This window comes from Podarcis vaucheri (assembly GCF_965113315.1).
Source record: "Podarcis vaucheri genome assembly, chromosome: 14".
NCBI classification, from domain to species: Eukaryota; Metazoa; Chordata; class Lepidosauria; order Squamata; family Lacertidae; genus Podarcis; species Podarcis vaucheri.
This window is the reverse complement of record NC_138752.1, coordinates 33295155-33317712: the sequence shown is the minus strand read 5'-3', so window position 1 is coordinate 33317712 and position 22558 is coordinate 33295155. Positions and strand designations below refer to the sequence as shown.

General features: G+C 45.7%; 1 protein-coding gene and 1 long non-coding RNA gene across 3 annotated transcripts; one reads left to right on the top strand and one right to left on the bottom strand.

Annotated features, from left to right (window-relative positions):
• Positions 1 to 502: 502 nt before the first annotated feature.
• Positions 503 to 21634, bottom strand: CARHSP1 (calcium regulated heat stable protein 1). Of its 2 annotated transcripts, none has more exons than XM_082199253.1 (4): positions 21491 to 21634; positions 7548 to 7714; positions 4188 to 4310; positions 503 to 2177 (listed from the first exon to the last, which is right to left on the bottom strand). In XM_082199253.1, exons 2-4 carry the CDS (start codon positions 7703 to 7705, stop codon positions 2015 to 2017), a joined length of 444 nt encoding a protein of 147 aa, XP_082055379.1. In that variant the 5' UTR covers positions 7706 to 7714; positions 21491 to 21634; the 3' UTR covers positions 503 to 2014. The 2 variants fall into 2 exon arrangements, with proteins under 2 accessions (XP_082055379.1, XP_082055378.1); XM_082199252.1 differs by lacking the exon at positions 21491 to 21634 and adding an exon at positions 14841 to 14906.
• On the top strand, positions 6211 to 11433 carry LOC309518773. The gene is made up of 2 exons (XR_014213604.1): positions 6211 to 6730; positions 8833 to 11433. It is a non-coding gene; the product is annotated as an uncharacterized lncRNA (long non-coding RNA).
• Positions 21635 to 22558: the final 924 nt, after the last annotated feature.

Here is a 22558-nt window from a genome sequence, read left to right as displayed (position 1 = left end):
CAGACTCACTCAAGTAATTCATGTTAGGAGCCTGCAGGCCGCAGTAATGTAAATAACTTGCCAGACATTTAAAACACAATGTAAATGATTCATAGGAGCGGCAACGTCAAGATCAGTGGGACAGAGGTTCTAATGAAACAGCTAAAGTTGCAGACAGTGTGGCCTTGTCACAAGCAGATCTGTTTACCTGATCCGGTTGAAAACATAAGAGGCCAGTTCTATATCTAGCATGGCAAGAAAAACGAAAAACAGTCACAACGATAACTCCTGCAGTATCTCAATGTCCGGGGCTGCAGCAAATGAGGAGAGTTTAATTTCCTCTCTCATGTCTGGCTGGCTTGGCAGTCTTGTGTCTCTCTGGTGTTAGCAGATAATAAGAAAAGGAGATTGAGCAATTCTGGTTTCTGGACAGTCCCTGCTTGAGAGCCAGTGTGTTGTAGTGGCTAGAATACTGGACTAGAGGCCAGAACGAATCTAATGATTACAAATGCCTTTCACACAATTCCAGAAGAGGAGATTCACTCCAACCTTTTTATTTATTTCTTTTCCCCAAAGATTTCCAGCTGTTAGGGAGTTTGAGAAGGGAACACAACACACATATGTACTGTTCAGAACATTTTCTACTAGGAAAAAAACAACAACTAGATGGCGTTGAAATAAAATATGGTTGAAATATGGTTTAGCTACAAACCTAGTTGGAGGCAGGAATTAGCTAGCTGTGCATTAAACACACACACATCACTAACTAAAAATAATATACTTTGCCAGCTGAAGAAATGCACCAGAAGGGTTCAAACGTCAAACCAGTTCACGTGACATACAGTCGCTTGTTTTCCTCCTACTAAGCCATGGTTTACTAAAACTGTTGTTTACCTGATCATCTGGACCCTGTTCAGTGGATTACCTATGGCTTCTTTACTGCCAACAAACCACAAGCTGAAGCCATGGTTTGTCACTGACCCACAACCCTTGGTTTGTTTTAACTGTGGCTTGGTGTCACAAAGAAAGCCAGCACTGTCCCCAAAGCAAGGTTTGGTTAGCCAACCCACCACAAACACTTGCCAAGCTACCAGAAAAGACCAGCTGGAAAACAAACCACATTTTAGAGAAACAAGCAATGGGTTTGTTTTATCGTCCATGGGACAAATCTGTAGTTTGTTAAGCAAACCATGGTTTGGTGTGAGTTGTGCAAACGGGGCCAAGGAGGACATAAAAATCAAGAGCTGGTTTTTTAAAAGAAAAAACCCTGAAAGTTTTCATCAACCCAAATTACAAGCTAACCACGGCAGACACTACTCTCACGTCTCAGATGTTTATATATGAAATGTTGAGGCGGGCTGTGCTTTTCTGCCAGCACAAAATCAAAAGAAGGGAAAGGTGTTTCCAGCTAGGGCTTCCCCCAGGTACTCGGGGGCTTCCTTGGACCTAGAAACCCAGAGGGCACACCAGGAGAATTCCTATGTTTCTAGGGAAGTGGGTCTCACCAGCAGATGACTTCTACAATGACAGGCAAATTTCACAGTGCTGTTGCTGATTAGAATGGTGAGGCCCCGTGGTGCCAAGCAGAAAAGTTCTTCATGGGGTGATCTACCCAGGCAATGCTGGTATCCCTTGCCATGCAGAGTCCCCACCAAAACAGATAATTTACAGGCTCCAAGTCATGCTCCCCATCATCTGGAGAGATGGCACCTGCGCCATTTTGTTATATTTTGGTTAAGTCTTTCTAAGGCCTTTGGGTATCTACACGTGCTGGTAAAAAAAAAAAAAAGCCATAACTAAATCCCGTCTTCTTGGTCAACTTTAAGTGTTGTGCCGTTTGCGTTTTTTTAATTATTTTTTTTTATAAAAGCGGGGGCGTTACTCTGGCCACCTCTGGACCCCCATTACAATGGTGTTTCCACCTCACTCAATACGCAGAAAACTCGTCTGTCAAGTCTCAAGTCAGTATCAGTTGTTGAACAATACCGAAAGTCCAGCATTTCCTCCATCGGGGCGGCTTTGGCGTCAGGGCGGCCTAGGAGTTGAGCACGTTTCCTGACCACGTCTCGTGCTTTATCCCCGGAGCGAGGTGAGTGATGACCACCTCCACGGCCTGGAGCTTCTCGTTCTTCGGAGGGATGGTGCACACCTTGTAGGTGACTTCATCCCCGGTCACCGGGACGTATTCTCCTTCAATGCTTTCAGGAGGCAGGGGGAGAAGATACAAAACAAAATAATTGCCCAAGTGGTTCCCATCACAGGACTTTGCCACAAACTTAAAAGAGGGAACATAGAACCCACAAAAATGTTTTTATTCATTCATCTGGTTTACACTAAACAGTGGTTTCCCCAAAGTGGTCGATATTTACTCACTCACCCCTGGGGATGGAAAACAAGTGTATGAACTGTGTTTCTTAGGCCCCACCCTGTTTCTGTGGTTGTAACCTATTCAAAACTCTTTTATCACTGGGTTTTAATTGTTGTAACCCACACTGGGACCTCGGGGTGAAAGTGGGTAAATCATAATCATCATAATGCTCCAATAATAATAATAATAGGGAAATTTGAGTCTCAGAAATAAAGGTCATGGGCATGTACAGAACACACCTCCTTTGCCACTTCTGTATCTTAATGATTCCACAATACAACCGTGACTGGTGATTCATAAATGTTGATATTTCATGACTTTGCTTCATTTACATGACTAAGAAGTTGTAGTGCGGTCGATGGCAATGTTATATATCTCATCCAGGGGTCAATGAACTCAGAAGCCTGGGAAAGCCAATGCTAAGCCTGTCCTTTGTGTTCAGCAAACCACAGATTAGCCACGAGACAATCACGCAGACCAAGGCTTGCTTCTCCACAGCTTGCTTGGGTTTCCAGCTGCTCTTGGCCTCTGGCCTTTGTGGCTTAGCTGTACAAACCACAGTTAAGAAAGGGGGCCAGATTTGCACGTAATGCTGAGTCATAGATAAGAGACAAATGAAGCTTGGTAAGCCAGCAACAAACCATGGCTTCAGCTTCATTCTAGGGCATAGGTGAGGACTCTTTCCATCTCGTCCTCCCCAGGCCATCACCCTGCCCCCCTCACCAGCTTTGCTCTGCACCACAAGTATTCTTGCCTGGCTGCTGGGACATGTCCTTGAATTCTGATCATGCATTTTGCTTGCCTTGGGTGGAGTGGAGTGTGCAGCAAATAACTGGCTTTGCAAAAGTAAAATTTACATTCATTGTTCCACCAGCTTTGCCTCTGGCCCTAGCTCGCTGCTCACTGCCGGATTTACGTATAAGCTAAACAAGCTATAGCTTAGGGCCCCACTCTCTTGGCGGCCCCCCAAAAAATTAAAGGAAAAAAAGACTGGACGTACATTTCCAAAATATAAGATAAAAAACAAATAAAAGAAAACCTACAAACAGCAATAATGTTTTCTGTTGTGTAGGCTCTTATGATGTAAGTAATGGGCCCCGCCTGCTAGCCTGCTCCCTAAAATATCACTGGTTTGCTCATTTCTATATATAGGGTGCCTACATTCTGCATGGACTGGTTGCATGGCAACATGTGCAAATGGCTTTAGATACCTATTAGGTCAAAAAAATTGGGACGTGGGTGGTGCTGTGGGTTAAACCACAGAGCCTAGGACTTGCCGATCAGAAGGTTGGTGGTTCGAATCCCCGCAACGGGGTGAGCTCCCGTTGCTCGGTCCCTGCTCCTGCTAACCTAGCAGTTCGAAAGCATGTCAAAGTGCAAGTAGATAAATAGGTACTGCTCTGGCGGGAAAGTAAACAGCGCTTCCGTGCACTGCTCTGGTTCGCCAGAAGCAGCTTAGTCATGCTGGCCACATGACCCAGAAGCTGTATGCCGGCTCCCTCGGCCAGTAAAGCGAGATGAGCGCCACAACCCCAGAGTCGTCCACGACTGGACCTAATAGTCAGGGGTCCCTTTACCTTTACCTTAGGTCCATAAAGTACCATATGGCATATATTCAACACTAAAAAACAGCGACAATTTGTTGCTGTCAAAGGACAGCTGGACATATAAAGGGCCCCATTACCTTCAGTAGCTTAGGGTCTCATCAAACCTAAATCCTGCCCTGCCACTGCGGACATGTGGTCCCCAGAAGGTTGCCCTGATAGGAATAAAGCAGCCCTCAGGATGAAAAAAATGAAGGGCAAATCCAATCTCTCTCTCCCCCCCCCCCGCCACTTACTCAGAAATGTGCACAAAGATGTCTGGACTGCCATCGACAGGCGTAATGAAGCCATGGCCCTTGGAGCGGCAGAAACATTTACACACACCCTTGTAGGTAGGCCCTTCAGAGGCTCTCGTCGTCCTGTGAGGAACAAAAGCAAGTTCAGAAAACCATTCCCCACCTCTTCTTACATTAGAGCGCAGAAGTCAGCTTCTAGGGAATTAATGCGGCTGCTTCTGAAAGTCAAGTTTCTTGTCCATATGGGGGAAAGCACACGGGCAAAATGCCTGCTGAAAGCAGAGAAGCCTGAGAGAAGCCTGAATAAGAGTTCAAGTGATGCCACAGGGTGCTTCAGTGTCCTATGGAACTACCCACCACCCACTTACAACTAGCAGAAGAAAAATGGCAGGGCTCACACTTCACACGTGGAAGGCCACAAGTATGATCCCGGCATCTTCAGGTAGGGCTCAGAGGGAAACCTAGCAAAAACCCTGGATTGCCTCCGGCAATACTAAGTTGGACGGACTAATGGTCAAACATGGCACAGGGCAGCTTCCCTGTATCCCTACTTTCTTAACAAACCATGCAAAATGAGGAGAAATCAGGCAAATGTATGCAGGTAGCAGAATTCAGATTGTCAAGAGAGACCTGGGCACGATGCTGTAGAATGTAGTGCTCTTTTTAGGAAAATAGGGTGAAATTCAACACCATGCTATTACAAATATTCCATCTGTTTGCCAGATCCCCCCTCCCACGTGCTGTTGTTGGTTCCCCCAATTCCCCCCACAAACCAATTCCGGGAGGTGGGGAGCCCTGCTGCGCAAACAGATGCCCTCATGCAAGGCTTCTAAGTCAGTGTTTCCCAAACGTTTTTGGGCAACGGCACACCTGTTTACCGGAAAAAAATCTCGCGGCACACCACCATTAAAGCCCCGCCCCGTGACGTCAGCGCGCAGCGTCACGCCGGGAGGGACGCACAAAAGTGAACGTTTTTTCCCTTCCCCTTGCCGGGGTGGGAGGAGGCAGCAGAGCGAGGGACTGAGGGACGGCGGCAGCTGAGGCGGCGGCGGCTGTTGTGGTGGTGGCGGCGATAGCGGGCGGAGGAGGAGCCGTCGCCGGGAGTTGCTGCTGCTGCTGCTGCCCGGACATGCCGGCCTCCTCCTCCTCCGCTGTCTCGCGCTCCTCCCTTTTGCGCGCGCTGCCCCGCCGCTCGGCACCACCACCGCGGAGCCGCCCCCGGCTCGACGCGGATCCTCGCTGCCGCCGCCTCTCGCCGCCCGACTCGCCCGCCTCCCTCCCACGGCACACCAGCCGGTGTCTCACGGCACACTAGTGTGCCGCGGAACACCGGTTGGGAAACACTGTTCTAAGTGAATCTCACCCATAGAGATGCATCCAACTACATTATACTCAGAGTAGACCTGCTGAACTTGGTGGACTTTGATTAGTCATGCCCATCTATTTAAGAGGGTCTACTCAAGAGTTGGATAAGCATCAAATGCAACCCACAGGGAACTGCTTTACACTGAGCCAGACCAAGGGCCAATCTAGCACCCAGTCATCAACAATGCTCTCCTGGGATTGAGGCAAGAGCCTTACCTGGAGACACCGAGGACTGAACTGTCCGAAACAGCTGCTGAGCTAGATGGTCCAATGGTCTGATTTAGTATAAGGCAGCTTCCTACATTTGTAGGTAGGAATCAGAATCTGGGGGAAAGTGTCAGAATCATCCAAGGACAAAGCAGAGCTCATAACTGGCCTTGAAGACATGCCCTTCTAAGATCATCAGAACATCATCAGAACCTACTGGATCAGGCCAATGGCCCACCTAGTAGTGGGAGCGAGAAAAGGGGTTCTCCACCTATCTGTTCCCTCCACACCATGCATAATTCCATAATATTCTGTACTCGCCTTTTCCCTAAACTAAAAATTCCCAAACTCTGCATCCGGGGAGCCTCTCCATCCCCTGGACCCTTTTGGTCTCCCCTTTTTTTCTGAATCTTCCCCAAAATCTGCAATATCCTTCTGCCGCCTTCCTCACCTTGACGAACTGGACCTAAGACTTTGCGACGCCATGGAGAAGCCCGCCTGCCTTGAGTGAGAGAGGGCACAACTTTCTACAGAGCATGGTAGGCCGTTCTGCTCCCATGCCCTCTCGCTTCCCCGCCCGCCCGCCACCTCCCTCCTCTCAACACAACTTCTGAGCTTCTGGCCTGGGTGCGATTGTGACATAGCCAGCCACCCCAGAGTCATTTGTACTTCCCCGCTTGTCATAATGTCATTCAGCTGCAAGCTGAGCTAACCTTCAGAGCCCCAGGGGATTCAGTCAGTGGCACACCCAACTTACAGCTGAGAGATTACACTCTGCTGCTCAATTCGGTATTTTGCAGAGTTGGAGGTGGGGGAAGGAGTTGTATTATCAGGGATTTGTCTCAACAAGACCAACTCTCAGTGGAAATCTACAGTGACCTCTCAACCATCTACGGCCAGAGTAATTGCTTCCTAGGTGGGCTGTATGGAGGTGATCACAGAAGGAACCAGGCAGGGTGAGGCTTGCAAAGGTGAGTGACCAGAGTTGTCTTCTTCTTTGGCAGTCACTCATAGCCGAGTAAGATTGCCTTCCATAAACACGGTTTCAACAGTGTGTCCATAAGTGACTGCGGAGGCCAATTCTGGATCCCCATGTCCTTTCCACAGCAGGAACATAGGTCTCCAGGCAGGAGTTGATCATGTTGAGGGTTTGCCATTCCTCTTATTACATTTCTCCCTTTCGTCCTGAGTTCGAGCGTCTTCAAAGTCCATGACACCTTTGGTAAAGGCTATTCTCCAATTGGTGCACTTGCAGGCCAGTTTTTCCCAGTTGTCGGTGTTCCTACTACTTTTTCTTTTTTAACCAGGGACAACACCAGCATTTGTTTTGTTTGTTATTAATTTATAAAAAAATATTTGTATACTGCTATATCATAAAAATGTATGTTGAAGCGATTCACAGCAATAAACACATAAAACCATAAAAGTTAAAAACAAGTTAAAAGCAAAAAAGTCTGAAATGTTCATTGTGGTACCAGCAATTCAGAGTCAGGTAAGAAGCAAATTATCCCTATCTACCTAACAAAATTTATATACCACTTTATGGTAGGCAAAACCTCTAAGGGGCTTAACAAGAAATATTAACATTAACAATAAATAAATAAATATTAACATTAACAATAAAAAAACAGACGAAAACAATGAAAAACTGTTTTAGAAGATTGAAATTAACAGTAAAGGAGATTAAAACACAGCAACATCAGTATGCCTGGTTAGGCTTGCCTAAGCAACATTGTTTTAAATGAGCACCGAAAGAACCCCATTCCATCTGCTCCCCTTGATACTCACGCTGAAAATGTGCGTGTCCTCCGCGTCGGAAGCGGGCTTGGGATGAGGTAGCCTCTCATCGGAGACGGGGAACGCTCTCTTGTCCTCCGCCCTTCCGGAAGTCGGAGGCTGCGTGGAGACGGAGGCTGCTCGTGAGAGGAAGCAGATTCTGAAGACATTTCAAAGACCTAAACAGGAGAGGAGGTCTTGCTTTAGAAGCAGGAGTTTAGTTGACCAATCTTCTCATTAATTTAGTTTTTGCTCTTGCAAGTTGAATGTCAGCCGCTCTCTCTCAGCTATCCATTACAATGATGCTCTGAGGTGGTGTCCATTAGGGCTGGGCGATACAGTGGTACCTCAGTTTTCGAACACCTCAGAAGTCAAACGTTTCGACTTTCAAACACCAAAAACCTGGAAGTAACTGCTTCGGTTTTCGAACACTTTTCAGAACCTGAACATGCCACGTGGCTTCTGTATTGAGTTTTCCAGAAGTAAATGCTTCAGTTTTTTAACGTTTCGGAAGTTGAACGGTCTTCCAGAATGGATTACATTCGAAAACCGAGGTACCACTGTATCTGGTTTTCAACATTGTGATGTATTACCAGCTAAACATTGTGATATACCAATTAGCTGGCTTCACTGTTTTCCCCACATTGTGATTTTTGCATAGCATGTGCACAAACACACACACAACATGGATTCGCAATTATATTGCCAGGTCAAAAATTATGAAACTGATATCACAAAATGGACTTCAAACCAGTTTTGGACAATATATCACCATATTGCCCAGCCCTAGTGCCCATCTTTGGGTAGAGCAGAATGTGTCCTTTTTTTACCTTACTGCAGGCCGAGAACTTTTAGCTAATCATGCTTTGCAATCTTTTGTTGTATTTTATTCTGGTATTATATGCTTCTTTAAAAACAAACAAACCTATAAATCACTTTGAGACCAAAAAGAAATTTTTGGTAGTAAGCGACAAATAATTATCCTAAATAATGATAATAATAAATAATGACAGAACTGACAACATGTTACTAAGACTCTTGCTCAGGAAAATGCCCTAAAACACAATAGGAAACCAATTCAACACAGAGAGTTCAGATCCAACATCAATGAAGCTCCCACATAGACGACTGCATGAATTATGCAGAGGATCTTTGCCTGACATCTCATGTCAATGTGACAATTTTCCACCCCTTGTAACAATAGTGGAAAGAACAAAAATTTATGGCTTATTAGTAGAAGAGCATCCAGGAACAGACTTTCTCTCCCCCCCCCCCATCCTCTGTTTAATTGCTCCAGGTATGAAGAGGTTATAAATTTTAAAAAACAAAACAAATGAAGTCAAGATCCCATGAGGAATAATATGCATTCACTCCAACCCACTATCAAATTCCAGAGAGTATCATCACGCTGCTGGAAACAAGGAATTTCTCACACTTCATGTTAACTCGGTAAAACACACACACACTTAGAACCAAATAGCAGTCAGAGCGTGTTAAAAAGATAAAATGTTGATGGCCCAAAACTGGAAAGTTAAGTTATTCCCTCATTGAAAGGAATGGCTTAATAGAGTTTGGGCCATCTCCATAATGGCGAAAATAACATATTATCTAAAAGCAAGATATGCAAGCAAATGCAGAAATAAATTTTGGGAAAACTAGTCTCCCTCTTGGCAGTGTGGCCCAGAAAACAATTATCTCCCGCAAAAGCAAATTCAAGTAGGTTTTGAGGTTTGTTTTTAAAGCAAATGTTAATTTATGTTATATTTTCTTGCAGGAATATTTATGATTTGAAGGAATTTTATCTGAAGCAGGGTTTCATTGATTATTGTTAATAATTGTCAAAATGGTTAAATACGTAAATAATGTTCAAAATAGCAAGTGCCATAAATTAAAGAAGACCAAACATTGAGTATTTGATATTTTATATGGCTTTAAGATTCCAAAGGTCCAAACTCAGTGGGAAGTTGGCGCAAGGCAGTTAAAAAGGGGAAGAGCAACTGACACAAATTAAGCAATACTGTCTCTGTGAATACACCATACATTTAAAGCACATTCCCCACCTCCCTGCCTAAACAATTCTGGGAACTGTAGTTTACCCCTCACAGAGCTGCACTTCCCAGCACCCTTAACAAACTAGTGTGTGCCTGCTTTAAATGTATGGCCAGGGGAGAGGCTTTTAAGAAGAAAAGTGGAGGTGAGAGCTCTCAATAGAACCTGCATTATCAGGGGCACTATACCAGATGTCAGAGACAAACAACAGGGGAAAGAGAAAGAATATCCATGCTGTGCTCATAAATTTCCAGAGCCATCTAGGCAAGCAGTTTGCCTGATCCGCTAGGGCAATTATGGGAAAGTTCCACAGTGCTTCACTTGGCAGATTTGATACACAAACTGAAGCAATTATGGAGGGTGGGAGCTGAGTAGTGTATTTATTCAAGAGGGGCAAAAAGTATATACTCCAATATTTATTTATATTTTTAAGCATTGGCCAGGTTGGCCTTCCTGAAGCCCCCATGTTCAGTAGCCGTATAGCTCTGTGAATTCCACACACCAGCAGTCATCCTGCCCCTGAACAAATTCCATTCTAGCAGGACTACTATTTAACCTGTCAAACTCACTACCTGAGTTTGCATTCTTCCTCTGCCCTCCTAGTCCCCTTTTTCTTTTATGTGTGTGGCTTTCCCCCCAGAAACCTGCAGGCAGGAACTGTCCTGTATATAAGCTGCTCTGGGAGCCATTTTGAATGAAGAGCCGGCTACAAATGTTCCGAATAAATAAGGATGGCTGGCTGGGCAAGCAGGGATGATCTATTGATGCAAAACAATAACCAAATTCTGGCCACCCCAGAGCAAAACATGAACATGAATCAGCTAAAGCACAGCCTGCGGCTTCCAGCACACGACATCAGTCCGATTCTTGCCACAGGGCTTCTGGATTTCTACAAACCACGCGGTGCAGAGAGAGGGGAAACCCAACAGCCATAGTTTTACTCTTCCGCCTCCATAGCACGCTGTCGCCCTTCAGTTTACACATCAAGGCAAACACAACAGAGGCTGACTCACTTAATTGCCAGTGCTTATCCAATTCCCTTGCTCTCTGCCCTGCTTGCTCAGAACACAAAACACAAGCAGCAGTTCAGCGGAAACGAAGCCTTTGTCTCCCTCCCAGCCAGATCCCCTGAGGCCAGACCAAGAAAACAGATTTCTGTCATTTGTCACAGTATGGTCACAGGGAAAGGAATAATACACCGCAAACTGTTTCAACATCAGAGGAGAAGAAGAATACTGCATAGGAAACAGATCAGCCTTCCCAACTGGGTACCGTTCAGATGTTTCAGACTACAGCAGTGGCTGCCTGAAAGATCTGGAGCGCAACAAGTTGGTGAAGGCTGCTATATAGCATCCATGAATAAAAACTCAAAAGCTGCAACAGACAAAGCTATGGCTTAAGTGCTTTGCATTTGCAAATTCCAATTCTGCTAACTGAGGCATGCAGCAGTCTAACAACAAATCTGACTACATTTTTTAAAAAATAAAAAAGCAGCCCTTGCTCTGCTTAATGCTTTCAAAGGCCAGAAACAGACACAACCCTACTTCCTTCCTCCCAGTAGAAGCCTTCTTGCCAAATCTACATACAGCAGCTGGATGAAGTAATTAAGAATATCTCAATGTGCCAGGATGGACCTAGACTGAAGCTCAGAAATAACATTATTGAACTCTCCCCTTCATGAAACAGACAGGCATCTCTTCAGTGAGAAAATGAGCACATCAGGAAGAATGCTTCCAGCCCTCCTTGGCGAGCAAACTTTCTCCTTGCAGAAGGGTTATTTTTTATGTAGAGGGAGTTCTCCTAAAGGTATGTCCCACCTATGCAGTCTGAAGTAGTACAGTTCACTCTACCATCCCGGGACTCTACCATCTCATTGTGCTGCTTGCATAGTGCAGGTCTTGATCTGGCTAATTAACGTGCCATATTAACAATGCAAATTCCAGCAACTTGGAAATCAGCCCTGCTGAAAACAATGATAAATTGCTCCCAGGTAATTCTAACCCTATCTACTCAGAATTCAATGGGGCTTACTCCCAGGTAAGCAGGGTTAGGATCATAGCAGAAGTCTTTTCTATCCCTTTTTGTCTTCCCTTGCAAATTGATTCAGGACTCACAATATCACCCCATCTGAAAAGATAGGAAAGAAACATCTGTGGAGTTTGGGAAGCCACTTGGCCGGGTGGCAAAACCACACCCCTGACTCTTGCTCAAATTGAGATGGGCAAAGCAAGAGGAAGAGGCGTGCCAGGAAACATTGGTAATAGGGACCATATTTATAGATCAACATGTGCACAAGCTCAAAACAGGTAGATGTGCTTTGAAACAGAGAAGACATGAAACAAAAATTATATGTGTGCACAAAGGATAGGCAAAAAACATTAAAATCAATCTCCACTGGCTTAGCCTACAACTCCAGATGTGAGAAAGGTGCAATCCCAGCCAGGAACATGTCAAGAACACCTGAAGGCGAGTAATGCCATCAGCGATATGCTAAAATCAGTGATAAGCTAAATTAGAACACGTGCTGACAACTCATGTCTATATGTTCCGTACAGGCTTGTCTAAACAAAAGACATGTGTTTGCATGTGTTTCGATCTGGGTTTTTGCTTCCCATTGTTTTCAATTATGTTTTGAAAAACATTCTGCATGAGTGTTTTTAACTTTTTATTTATTTCATTGTTTTCTTCTTTTTGTAAACCACTTGAGGTTCATTGGCTATTTTTACAATCATGCAGTATATTAATTTGCTAACACAAATGGCCTGCATGAACAGAAAGGTCTAGTGCTGGAGCAAAAGGCCACAAAGATGGTGTGAGGTGAAGCTCTGTAATTGGCGGGGGCCACCACTAAGAAGCCCCTGCACACAAAACACCCTTGTTACCCACCCTCCAAAGAGGTTTGGAACGCAAGAAGCTGCCCTTATACCAAGTTGGACCATTGTGGAACATGTTTTCCTTTGAAATTAAGACCGGTTTCTGGGCCAGAGTCATGGCTCAAAGGCGAGGGCTGCACTGCCCACCAAATATGAGAAAGATTATCCACCCATCTCTCTGGCTTCTGACACAGCCCATTTACATTCTAGCATATATTTTACAACCATAAGGTCTAGAAACCTGATTGTCTCTCTATACTGTTTCTGTAAGAAAAACTGTAGCTGCAGTGTGGGGCTTGGTGGGTTGGTGGGCAGGGGTAGCAGCCCCTAGTATCTTTTTATTATTATTTAATGGAACCACTGATTCTCAGGAAACTTGAGTCCTGCCCTCATTAGGTGGTTTTTCTGCACAGAATCATAACATGAACAGAGGGCTGGCTGCAACATGGCCCAGCAGCTCTGTGAAGGGAAAAAGAGACCCCATTGGCCCCTCCGTACCTTATCTAGTAGTATGTCAGCAACAACCTTGCCTTGGTGAAAAGAGATGCTTCTCTAGACCTTGAGACAGGAACACAAAGCAGGCGAAAAGGCAAAATGTATTATTATTATAGCATTGTGCTTTTAGGTTCAGAGAAAAGGCGAGCAAGAGGAAACACGACAGGGGAGAAAATGGACACAGAAAAGCTGTTTCTCCCTCCCGCGTAACACGAGAACTCAGATACATCTGATGGAGCTGAATGCTAGAGATTTAGGTCAGGCAAAAGTTAGTCCTTCATTATGCAGCGCATAGTTTAACTACGGGATTTCACTCCCTCAAGGGGCAGTGATGGCTACTAACTTGGGTGTCTTTCCTAGAAAATTAGGAAAATTCCTGAACAAGGAGGCTATCAATGACTACTAGCCAAAAGGGCTATATTCTGCCTCTCCTCTCAGTGCCTCTAAATACCCGCTGCTGCTGTCCAGGGATAAAGAGCTTGTGTGCTCAGAAAAACGCCTGAATGTGGCTATCCTGACACAGGACAAGTGATCCAACAGAAAAACATACAAGAAGAGCCCTGCAGGTTCAGGCCAAAGGCTCACCCAGCCCAGCGCCCTGGTCTCATGGTCTTATGTAGCTCTTCTAAGAGACCTGCAAGCAGGACTTGAGCACAACAGCACCATCTCAGCAGAACATAGCCACTGATGCACATATCTGGCTACATAAATCTGTCCAATCCTCTTTTAAAGACGTCCAAGTTGGCAAACATCACTGCCTCCTGTGGGAGGGAGTTCCACTGTTTATGTACCGCGTGAATAATTTAGCTGTCCTGAATCTTCCAATCTTTGTCTCCGCCAGCAGCAAAATGTTTCCGGCCGGCTCTGCCATTTGGTGCACTTAAAAGATACGTGTGTGGGCCTGAGGCACGTTGCATCTGCTCCTCATACAGTTGTACCTCAGGTTACAGGCGCTTCAGGTTACAGGCACTTCAGGTTACAGACTCCGCTAACCCAGAAATAGTACCTCAGGTTAAAAACTTTGCTTCAGGATGAGAACAGAAATCGTGTGGCGGCAGCGGGAGGCCCCATTAGCTAAAGTGGTACCTCAGGTTAAGAACAGTTTCAGGTGAAGAATGGGCCTTCAGAACGAATTAAGTTCATAACCTGAGGTACCACTGTATATCTAACACCATTTCACCCATGAGCATAGACAGCTGCCTCATACTGAATCAGGCCTTTGGTCCAGCCCAAGCTGTAACAGGAAGGAAGGCCATCCAGATGCCTGGGGAAATCCCTCAGGAAGAGTATTCCTGCCTCTCCTGAAACTGGCTTCCAGCAACTGCTATCCAGAGGCATCCTGCTTTCCCAAAAGTGGAGAAAGAACATAGCCATCATGGCTAGAAGCCATTGATAGCCTCCTCCTCCATGAATTTGTGCCTTTTTAAAAAAGCTATCCAAGTTGGTGGCCATCCTGTGGCCTCCTGTGGCAGGGAGTTCCACAGTGTAACTATGTGCTTGTCCTTTCTTTTATCTGTCCTGAATCTTCCAACCTTCTGCAGGCATAGTGTGCGCTCCAGCCACTAAGCTTTGAGGCCTTGGGAAATATTGCTTCCCACTCCAAGTCCCTGGGGATGGAGATAACTTTATTACAATACCAACAATAACAAGGCTTTCAGCACGGATGCCGATGATTCAACAGCAATTCATCAATCAAGCTGTCACGAGATTTTTCCACCTAGCAATTAAGATACATTTCATTGCGTTGTCAGAAAAGCAGCCCACGCTCAACGCACCTCGCAACCCGAAGGATCCTCACCCACTTTTTGAAAAGCCAAAACCGCTCATCTTCACCATCAACATTGAATTAATCCAGCCCCTTTTCCTAAACCAATGTTAATATACTGACTTGACAGTTATTCTTGCATTGGGAGAAAGTCTTGATACAAATATCCACCATCTGGTCACATCGAGGCTTGACTACTGCAGTTGGGTCGGGGGCTACAATGGTACAATGGGGCTACCCTTGAAGACTATTCAGAAGTCTTAATCAGGTTCAGGACAGATAACCATATTTCCTGGGACTTGCCAAGCTTAACTATATTTTGCAAACATTTTAAAGATCACCACTGTACTCTAGTAACCTTTCACGAGCAAGGATATATGAAAGGCCAGCTGCATAGGCAGTCAGTCAACTGCTCTTCTGGTGCAGAGACTTCTTTGTGGTGGCACCCTGGTTGCAAAGACTTCAGTGCTGTTAGCTTTCATGTCCCAGAGAGGGCTGCTTTAGTCTCTCTAGCTAATGCAGAGCTGGGAAATCCTGGACCCAGGAGCCAAACGCAGCCCCCCAGGCCTCTCTGCCGGGCCCTCCCTCCCTGCCTGTCCAGACCCCACAGTCCACTACGCATTCACACACACACAGGTTAAAAGCAACAAAAAAGGCTTTTATGGGTATGTTCGTAGCAAAAGGAAGAACAAAGAAACAGTGGGGTCACTCAGAGGAGAAGATGGTGAAATGCAAACAGGGGACACAGAAAGGGCTGAACTCCTCAATGCCTTCTTTGCCTCAGTCTTCTCCGATAAAGAAGACAATGCCCGACCTGAAGAATTTGAAGCAAATGATTCAGCAAAGGAAACACAGCCCAGAATAACTAAGGAGATAGTACAAGAATATTTGGCTAGATTAGATGTATTCAAGTCTCCAGGGCCAGATGAACTGCATCCAAGAGTATTAAAAGAACTGGCAGATGTGATCTCAGAACCACTGGCAGTCATCTTTGAGAATTCCTGGAGAACAGGCGAAGTCCCGGCAGACTGGAGGAGGGCAAATGTTGTCCCTATTTTCAAAAAGGGGAAAAGAGAGGACCCAAATAATTACCGCCCAGTCAGTCTGACATCAATAGCAGGGAAGATTCTGGAGCAGATCATTAAGCAAACAGTCTGTGAGCACCTAGAAAGGAATGCTGTGATCACCAATAGTCAGCATGGATTTCTGAAAAATAAGTCATGTCAGACTAACCTGATCTCGTTTTTTGACAGAATTACAAGCCTGGTAGATGAAGGGAACGCAGTGGATGTAGCCTACCTTGATTTCAGCAAAGCATTTGACAAGGTGCCCCATGATATTCTTGTAAAGAAGCTGGTAAAATGCGGTCTTGACTATGCTACCACTCAGTGGATTTGTAACTGGCTGACTGACCGAACCCAAAGGGTGCTCATCAATGGTTCCTCTTCATCCTGGAGAAGAGTGACTAGTGGGGTGCCACAGGGTTCTGTCTTGGGCCCGGTCTTATTCAACATCTTTATCAACGACTTGGATGATGGACTCAAGGGCATCCTGATCAAATTTGCAGATGACACCAAACTGGGAGGGGTGGCTAACACCCCAGAGGACAGGATCACACTTCAAAACGACCTTGACAGATTAGAGAACTGGGCAAAAACAAACAAGATGAATTTTAACAGGGAGAAATGTAAAGTATTGCACTTGGGCAAAAAAAATGAGAGGCACAAATACAAGATGGGTGACACCGGGCTTGAGAGCAGTACATGTGAAAAGGATCTAGGAGTCTTGGTTGACCACAAACTTGACATGAGCCAACAGTGTGACGTGGCAGCTAAAAAAGCCAATGCAATTCTGGGCTGCATCAATAGGAGTATAGCATCTAGATCAAGGGAAGTAATAGTGCCACTGTATTCTGCTCTGGTCAGACCACACCTGGAGTACTGTGTCCAGTTCTGGGCACCACAATTCAAGAAGGACACTGACAAACTGGAACGTGTCCAGAAGAGGGCAACCAAAATGGTCAAAGGCCTGGAAACGATGCCTTATGAGGAACGGCTAAGGGAGCTGGGCATGTTTAGCCTGGAGAAGAGGAGGTTAAGGGGTGATATGATAGCCATGTTCAAATATATAAAAGGATGTCACATAGAGGAGGGAGAAAGGTTGTTTTCTACTGCTCCAGAGAAGCGGACACGGAGCAATGGATCCAAACTACAAGAAAGAAGATTCCACCTAAACATTAGGAAGAACTTCCTGACAGTAAGAGCTGTTCGACAGTGGAATTTGCTGCCAAGGAGTGTGGTGGAGTCTCCTACTTTGGAGGTCTTTAAGCAGAGGCTTGACAACCATATGTCAGGAGTGCTCTGATGGTGTTTCCTGCTTGGCAGGGGGTTGGACTCGATGGCCCTTGTGGTCTCTTCCAACTCTATGATTCTATGATTCTATGATTCTATCCCACTTGAGTGTTCTTTCCTGGCTGGAAAGTGTCCTTGAATGCTGACTGTGCCTCTCTGCTTCCCTGGACAGAGGACTGGGAAGGGATTGCAAGTGTGTGAAGAAACCATCCTGCAGTACAAAAGTATTATTTTCATTCATTGCTGAACCCATTTTTACCTCTGGCCCTCAGGCTGAAACCCCTGTTTGAGTGTATGTTGCTGCATTCTGCATTTCCTATCACAGAATGCTATTTTACTGCTTTTTGAGACTTTTTACTGCATATTTAAATTGACGTCTTACTCCCAAGCTTCAACTTTTGTTAGGGGGCTTAAAAAAAAACAAGCGGGAAGATCACTTGGAAGAAATGGATCTTAGCCAGATTTTATTTTGGGCTGCTTTTTTCCTTATATAGAATTATTTATTTTTACCCAGCCTAACATTCTGAAGAGTTTTGTACCATTGCCATATAAGTTGCTTGCTTTCGTTTTCCATTCTGCAGTCTTGCCTCGGATCCTGAACGCCTAGCGAGTCGAACGTTTTGGCTCCTGAATGACGCAAACCCGGAAGTGAGTGCTCCGGTTTGCGACCGTTCTTTGGAATCCAACATGGCTTCCGATTGGCTGCAGAAGCTTCTAGCAGCCAATCAGAAGCTGCGCCTTGGTTTTCGAACGTTTTGGAAATCGAATGGACTTCCGGAACGGATTTAGTTCGACTTCCAAGGTACAGTGGTGCCTTGCAAGACGAAAAGAATCCGTTCTGTGATTCTCTTCGTCTAGCGGTTTTTTCGTCTTGCAAAGCAAGCCCATTGACAGATTAGCAGATTAGCGCTATTAGCGGCTTATCGGATCAGCTGATAAGTGGCTTAGCGGCTTAGAAAAAAGGGGGGAAAGGGGGGGAAACCCGCAGGAACTCGCAATACATTTTCGTCTTGCGAAGCAAGCCCATAAGAGATTTGTTTTGCGAAGCATCTCCAAAACGGAAAACTCTTTCGTCTAGCGAGTTTTCCGTCTTGCAAGGCATTCGTCTTGCGGAGCACCACTGTACCTCTGTATTGTGCTTTCATGAGACAAAACCTTCCCCTGCTTGAGCTATCTCCCCAAGGAGGCCTGTAAATAAGTCCTTAACGAAAGCCACAATACTAACCCGCTACTAACCTGGGACTAAGACTGATTTCAATAGGATTTATTTCTGTGTAGACATGCTTAAGCATCTGCTGAAACTAACTCCAGTACGGGGGGGCAGGGACCTTTTTCAGTTCAAGGGCCACATTCCCTGTTGGGGTAACTTCACAAGGGCTGCATATTAGGGGGGGGGGCAAGGCAAAAATGGGCGGATCACTCAATATATATGGTGCAATAAACTGGTTTGTACCCATGCACACACAGAGAGCTCTCTCTATCTTCCATACAAGCAAACAAGAGGCTTGATAAGAGTTAAGGTACACCTTCCAGTCAGGGAAAAACACTCAAGGAGAGTGCAAAGCAAGGCCTGTAGGAGCAGACCTTCCCAGTTTCTCTATTTTCCAGGAATGTCCCTGATTTAGAGAAGCCGTCCTGGTTTCTGATTTGATCCTGGAATGTCCCACTTTTCCTTAAGATGTCCCTATGTTGGAGGGTATGGAGTTATCCGACCCCCAAGCCATTTGAAGGCAATCCTGTATAGGGAAGTTTGTTTAATGTTTTATTATGTTTTTATATATGTTGGAAGCCTCCCAGAGTGGCTGGGGAAACCCAGTAAGATGTGTGGGGTATAAATAGTAAAATTATCATTATGAAATGGGATGCCCCCATTTTCATCAGAGAAATGTTGGAGGGTATGTAGGAGTGTGTGGCCTGGTGAAGGTTCTGAGGGCCAGAAAGAGAGTTCTAGAGGGCCATGTTTGACACCTGCCCCTGGCCTTGTCTGCCCATCCCTGGCATAAATGATTAGTATTTTTTGTTGGTCTAAAAGAGCAACTTAAGTCTCTACTTCTTGAAACTACACATCGTAAGGCTACATAACAGTGTACACACTGGGCTGTAATCTGCCTAGGCCTAACTCACGATAAAATGGATGCAGGACACTGGGGAGATGGGCATAAATGCAATAAAGTGTAAAATAAACCTCCAGTTCAAATGTCACATCAGTCACAAACTCACTGGTCCTGGGCATGCTATATTTCTCTCTCTCCTCACACTCTGCATATACAGGGCTGGTCAATATTACAGGGCTTTTGCCCAAATTGCCAAGCTAATGTGGGTGAAGCCGTTTTGAAAACTTGAAATCCACAACTTTAAATGTGAATGATTATAAAACAGAGTTGGCAGCATGCAGAAGACTTTTTGACCAAGGAGATCAGAGTTCAAATCCACCCTCAATTATTGCAGCTGAACTACGGTGCAACCTAACCTGCTTCATATTATTGTTTTGGTTAGAATTAAATGTGGGTGGGGACACATGGAAGCTCCTTGGGAGGAATGATGGGATACAAGGAGAAGAAACCATTATCTTTTGAATGCACTCAAGAGATGCAGGCTGCCACCTTCTGGGTTAAGTTTCCTGCAGCCAGAAACTCAACAGGTGCAGTCCCCTTGCTTGAAGGAATGGTGAATCATAGACTTCCTGCCTGCTAGGCAGCTATTGAAAGGCAAAACCCCACAAGAGAGAAGAAAATATAAGTAGCAATTCTATTGGGAGTAGGGCTGGGAGGAAATAGCAGGCTTGCCTCTTCTTCCTTGGACTTGCACAATCAGGCTGGCCAATTGTTTCTGGAACCCCAGACCGGATGCCAAGCTCCTTCCTGGAAAACTGTGGCCTCCTCACTTTAAGTTTTGCCCATTGCAAGTCAGGTTCTCTCACATTCCCCACAACTGAAGTGGCAAAGAGGTTACACACGCGTACACAAAATACTACTTTAAAAAAATGCAACATACCAGCTTTGTGTTATTGCTCCCCTGCCCATCAAACATGTTTTCCCCTGAATCCAAATACCTTTAATGTTGCAATCCTAACCATGTCTTCTCAGAAGTAGGCCCTGTGGAATTCAGTGGGGCTTACTCTCCAGTAAGCGGCATTAGGATTTTTGCAGATTCAGCAATCCTAAACTATTTACAAAAGATCAGGCCTCCTCCAACACAGCAGGACTTACTTATCTCTCTGTAAACATGCATGGAGTTGTCCCATGATTATGGAATAAAAACTCCCATTTTAACAGAGAAGCAGCCATTCTAAACCCCACTTTCTAGGGAGCAAGTCCCATTGAGTTGAATGGGGCTTACTTCTGAGTAGACATAGTTAGGGCAGCACTGCTATTCTAAGTGAACATGTTTTACCCCATCAGCTTTAGTATGTCCCTTAAAAAAAAAAAAGCCTTTCATTCCCTCCTCCCCTTGAAGGTGGGGGTGGGACCCTTTAATTTTCAGAAAGGAGACCACACCTTGAATTTTTTAAGGTGCCACAAGGTTGCTTTAATTAAAAAAAACACTTTTTTATAATCTTCCAACCTAGCCCCACAAACAAAGCGACCATCTCCCCACCCTTATATCAACTTTTCCAGGGTTAAATTAGTTTGGGAAGTCCTGCACCTCTCCATACACGCCCCCCCCCCAAAAATCAATGAAAGCCTTTACCCTTTGTCTGCACACCCCCCATAAAAATTGGGGGTGGGCACGCAACTTGTAAGTAACTTCACACACGCACACAACACGAGCGAATCCTCAAGTTTCAACGTCTGGTATCATTTCCCATTGGTGATTTGCTTCTCTTACCTTACAATTCTCGCTATGTCCTTTGGTGGGATTGTCCGGGGGGGGGGGACCTGCAGGATTTTCCCCGGGTGTTGGAGGGGGGCGGAAAAAAGGAGTAAAGCACCGAGGCCACTTCCTCCACCTCCCCAAAACTAGAACAGCGTTTGCACATTTCGCCCCATATCTCAGGTTCTACAAATGCTAGAAACTTGCTCTTTTCAAACAAATGGAAGCTGGGGATCTGGAGATTCTATTCGGGGGCGCAGTTGGGATCTCTGCCCCCATCTTGCCCCCCTGCAGACGCCCAGGGCTGTTGCCTCCCCCTTTTCTCTTTGTTGCAAACTTCAATAGATCCACCCTTACTCTCATCTCGTCCCCACGTTCCCGACCCCCACGGCTTGCAAGTTTCACTCCATCCTCCAAGCGCCCAGCTGAGGCTACGACCCCGACCCCGGGCACGCTTTCCCTGGAGTAAAGCCCCGTTTAAAAGAGCGGGGCTTACTTCCGAGTAGACCCGCGAGCTACTTCCTCTCTTTTTTTCAAAATTGCACGCGCATCCATCAACTTTGCAGCCTCCCTTCCGCGCAAAAAATAAAATCCAAAAATACCCCTCACCTATCTCCCTCTGCGAAGAGGTTCCGGGGATCGCCAGAAGCTGCTGCCACCTTTGCTTACTTGCTGCCGTTCAGTGCGCGCGCCTCTGCGCTTCCCCGGGCCCCAGTCGGGAGGTGGAGCGGCTCCGGGAAGGCCAGCCCCCGGCTAGGGAGGCCCCTCGGGGCGGGGACTCCTGCGCCGCTGCAGGAGGTGCGCTTACGCAGCTGGCTGGCTGCATGGTCTAAGCGCGGAGGTTTCTCGCGGTCCCGGGGCTTCGCCCGAAGAGGACAGGTCTCTGCCCCGAGGGAGCTTGCCATCTGGAGAACGCGGAGGAAAACGAGGAACAAAGATAAGGTGGTTTGCCCAAGGCTTGGGGTAGAGATTGGTGGTTTGTTGATATACAGGGAATTCAGAATAGTAGAATTGCCGAGTTGGAAGGGAACTAAAGAGTCATCTAGTCCAACCCTATGCAATACAGGAATCGCAGCTAGAGATCTGGACATAGGGTTGCCATGTGTCCTCTTTTTCCAGGACACGTCCTCTTTTCCAGGGGTAAAATTTGGGACAAACTGCATTTATGTGCTTTGAACGGCCATCATAGTGTAATTATTATTATTATTATTATTATTATTATTATTATTATTATCCTTTTTCATACAGAATGGTTATTGACATAAGTACATACAGAATGCAGTAAGAATATTGAATGTGTGAGACTGGGAAACAATGAAAGCATACAGAAAAGACGTGCCTCAAACTCAGCCTTGAGAGCCAGACGTGTATACAAGATAACACAGTCGCGTACGCCAGAAAGGGCGAGCCAAAAGGGTGATGCCCACACTGAGAAGGGAGTAAAGATGAATAGAGTAGATTGAACAATGTATTAGAAATGTGTTAAACTCTGATAGGTAGATTGTAAGCCAAGCCTCCAAAAGAGGGGCGGCAGTAAGGGATAAAACTACGGTGCTGTAACCAGAACGGGGCTCTTCGTATCCACGGGTACGGAGAGTCCGTCTTTGCAAATACGAACAATAAAAGGGTTATCCTTATATTGAAGTCCTTGGTCTATTTGTCTCCACGAATAACTTC

Coding starts and splice junctions, on each gene's coding strand:
- CARHSP1 (XM_082199252.1), bottom strand. CDS start 14,891: ATGGTGGATATTTGTATCAAGACTTTCTCCCAATGCAAGAATAACTGT. Junction 7,715..14,840: donor AATGCAAGAATAACTGTCAA/GTCAGTATATTA, acceptor TCTCCTGTTTAG/GTCTTTGAAATGTCTTCAGA. Junction 4,311..7,547: donor AGGACACGCACATTTTCAGC/GTGAGTATCAAG, acceptor TGTTCCTCACAG/GACGACGAGAGCCTCTGAAG.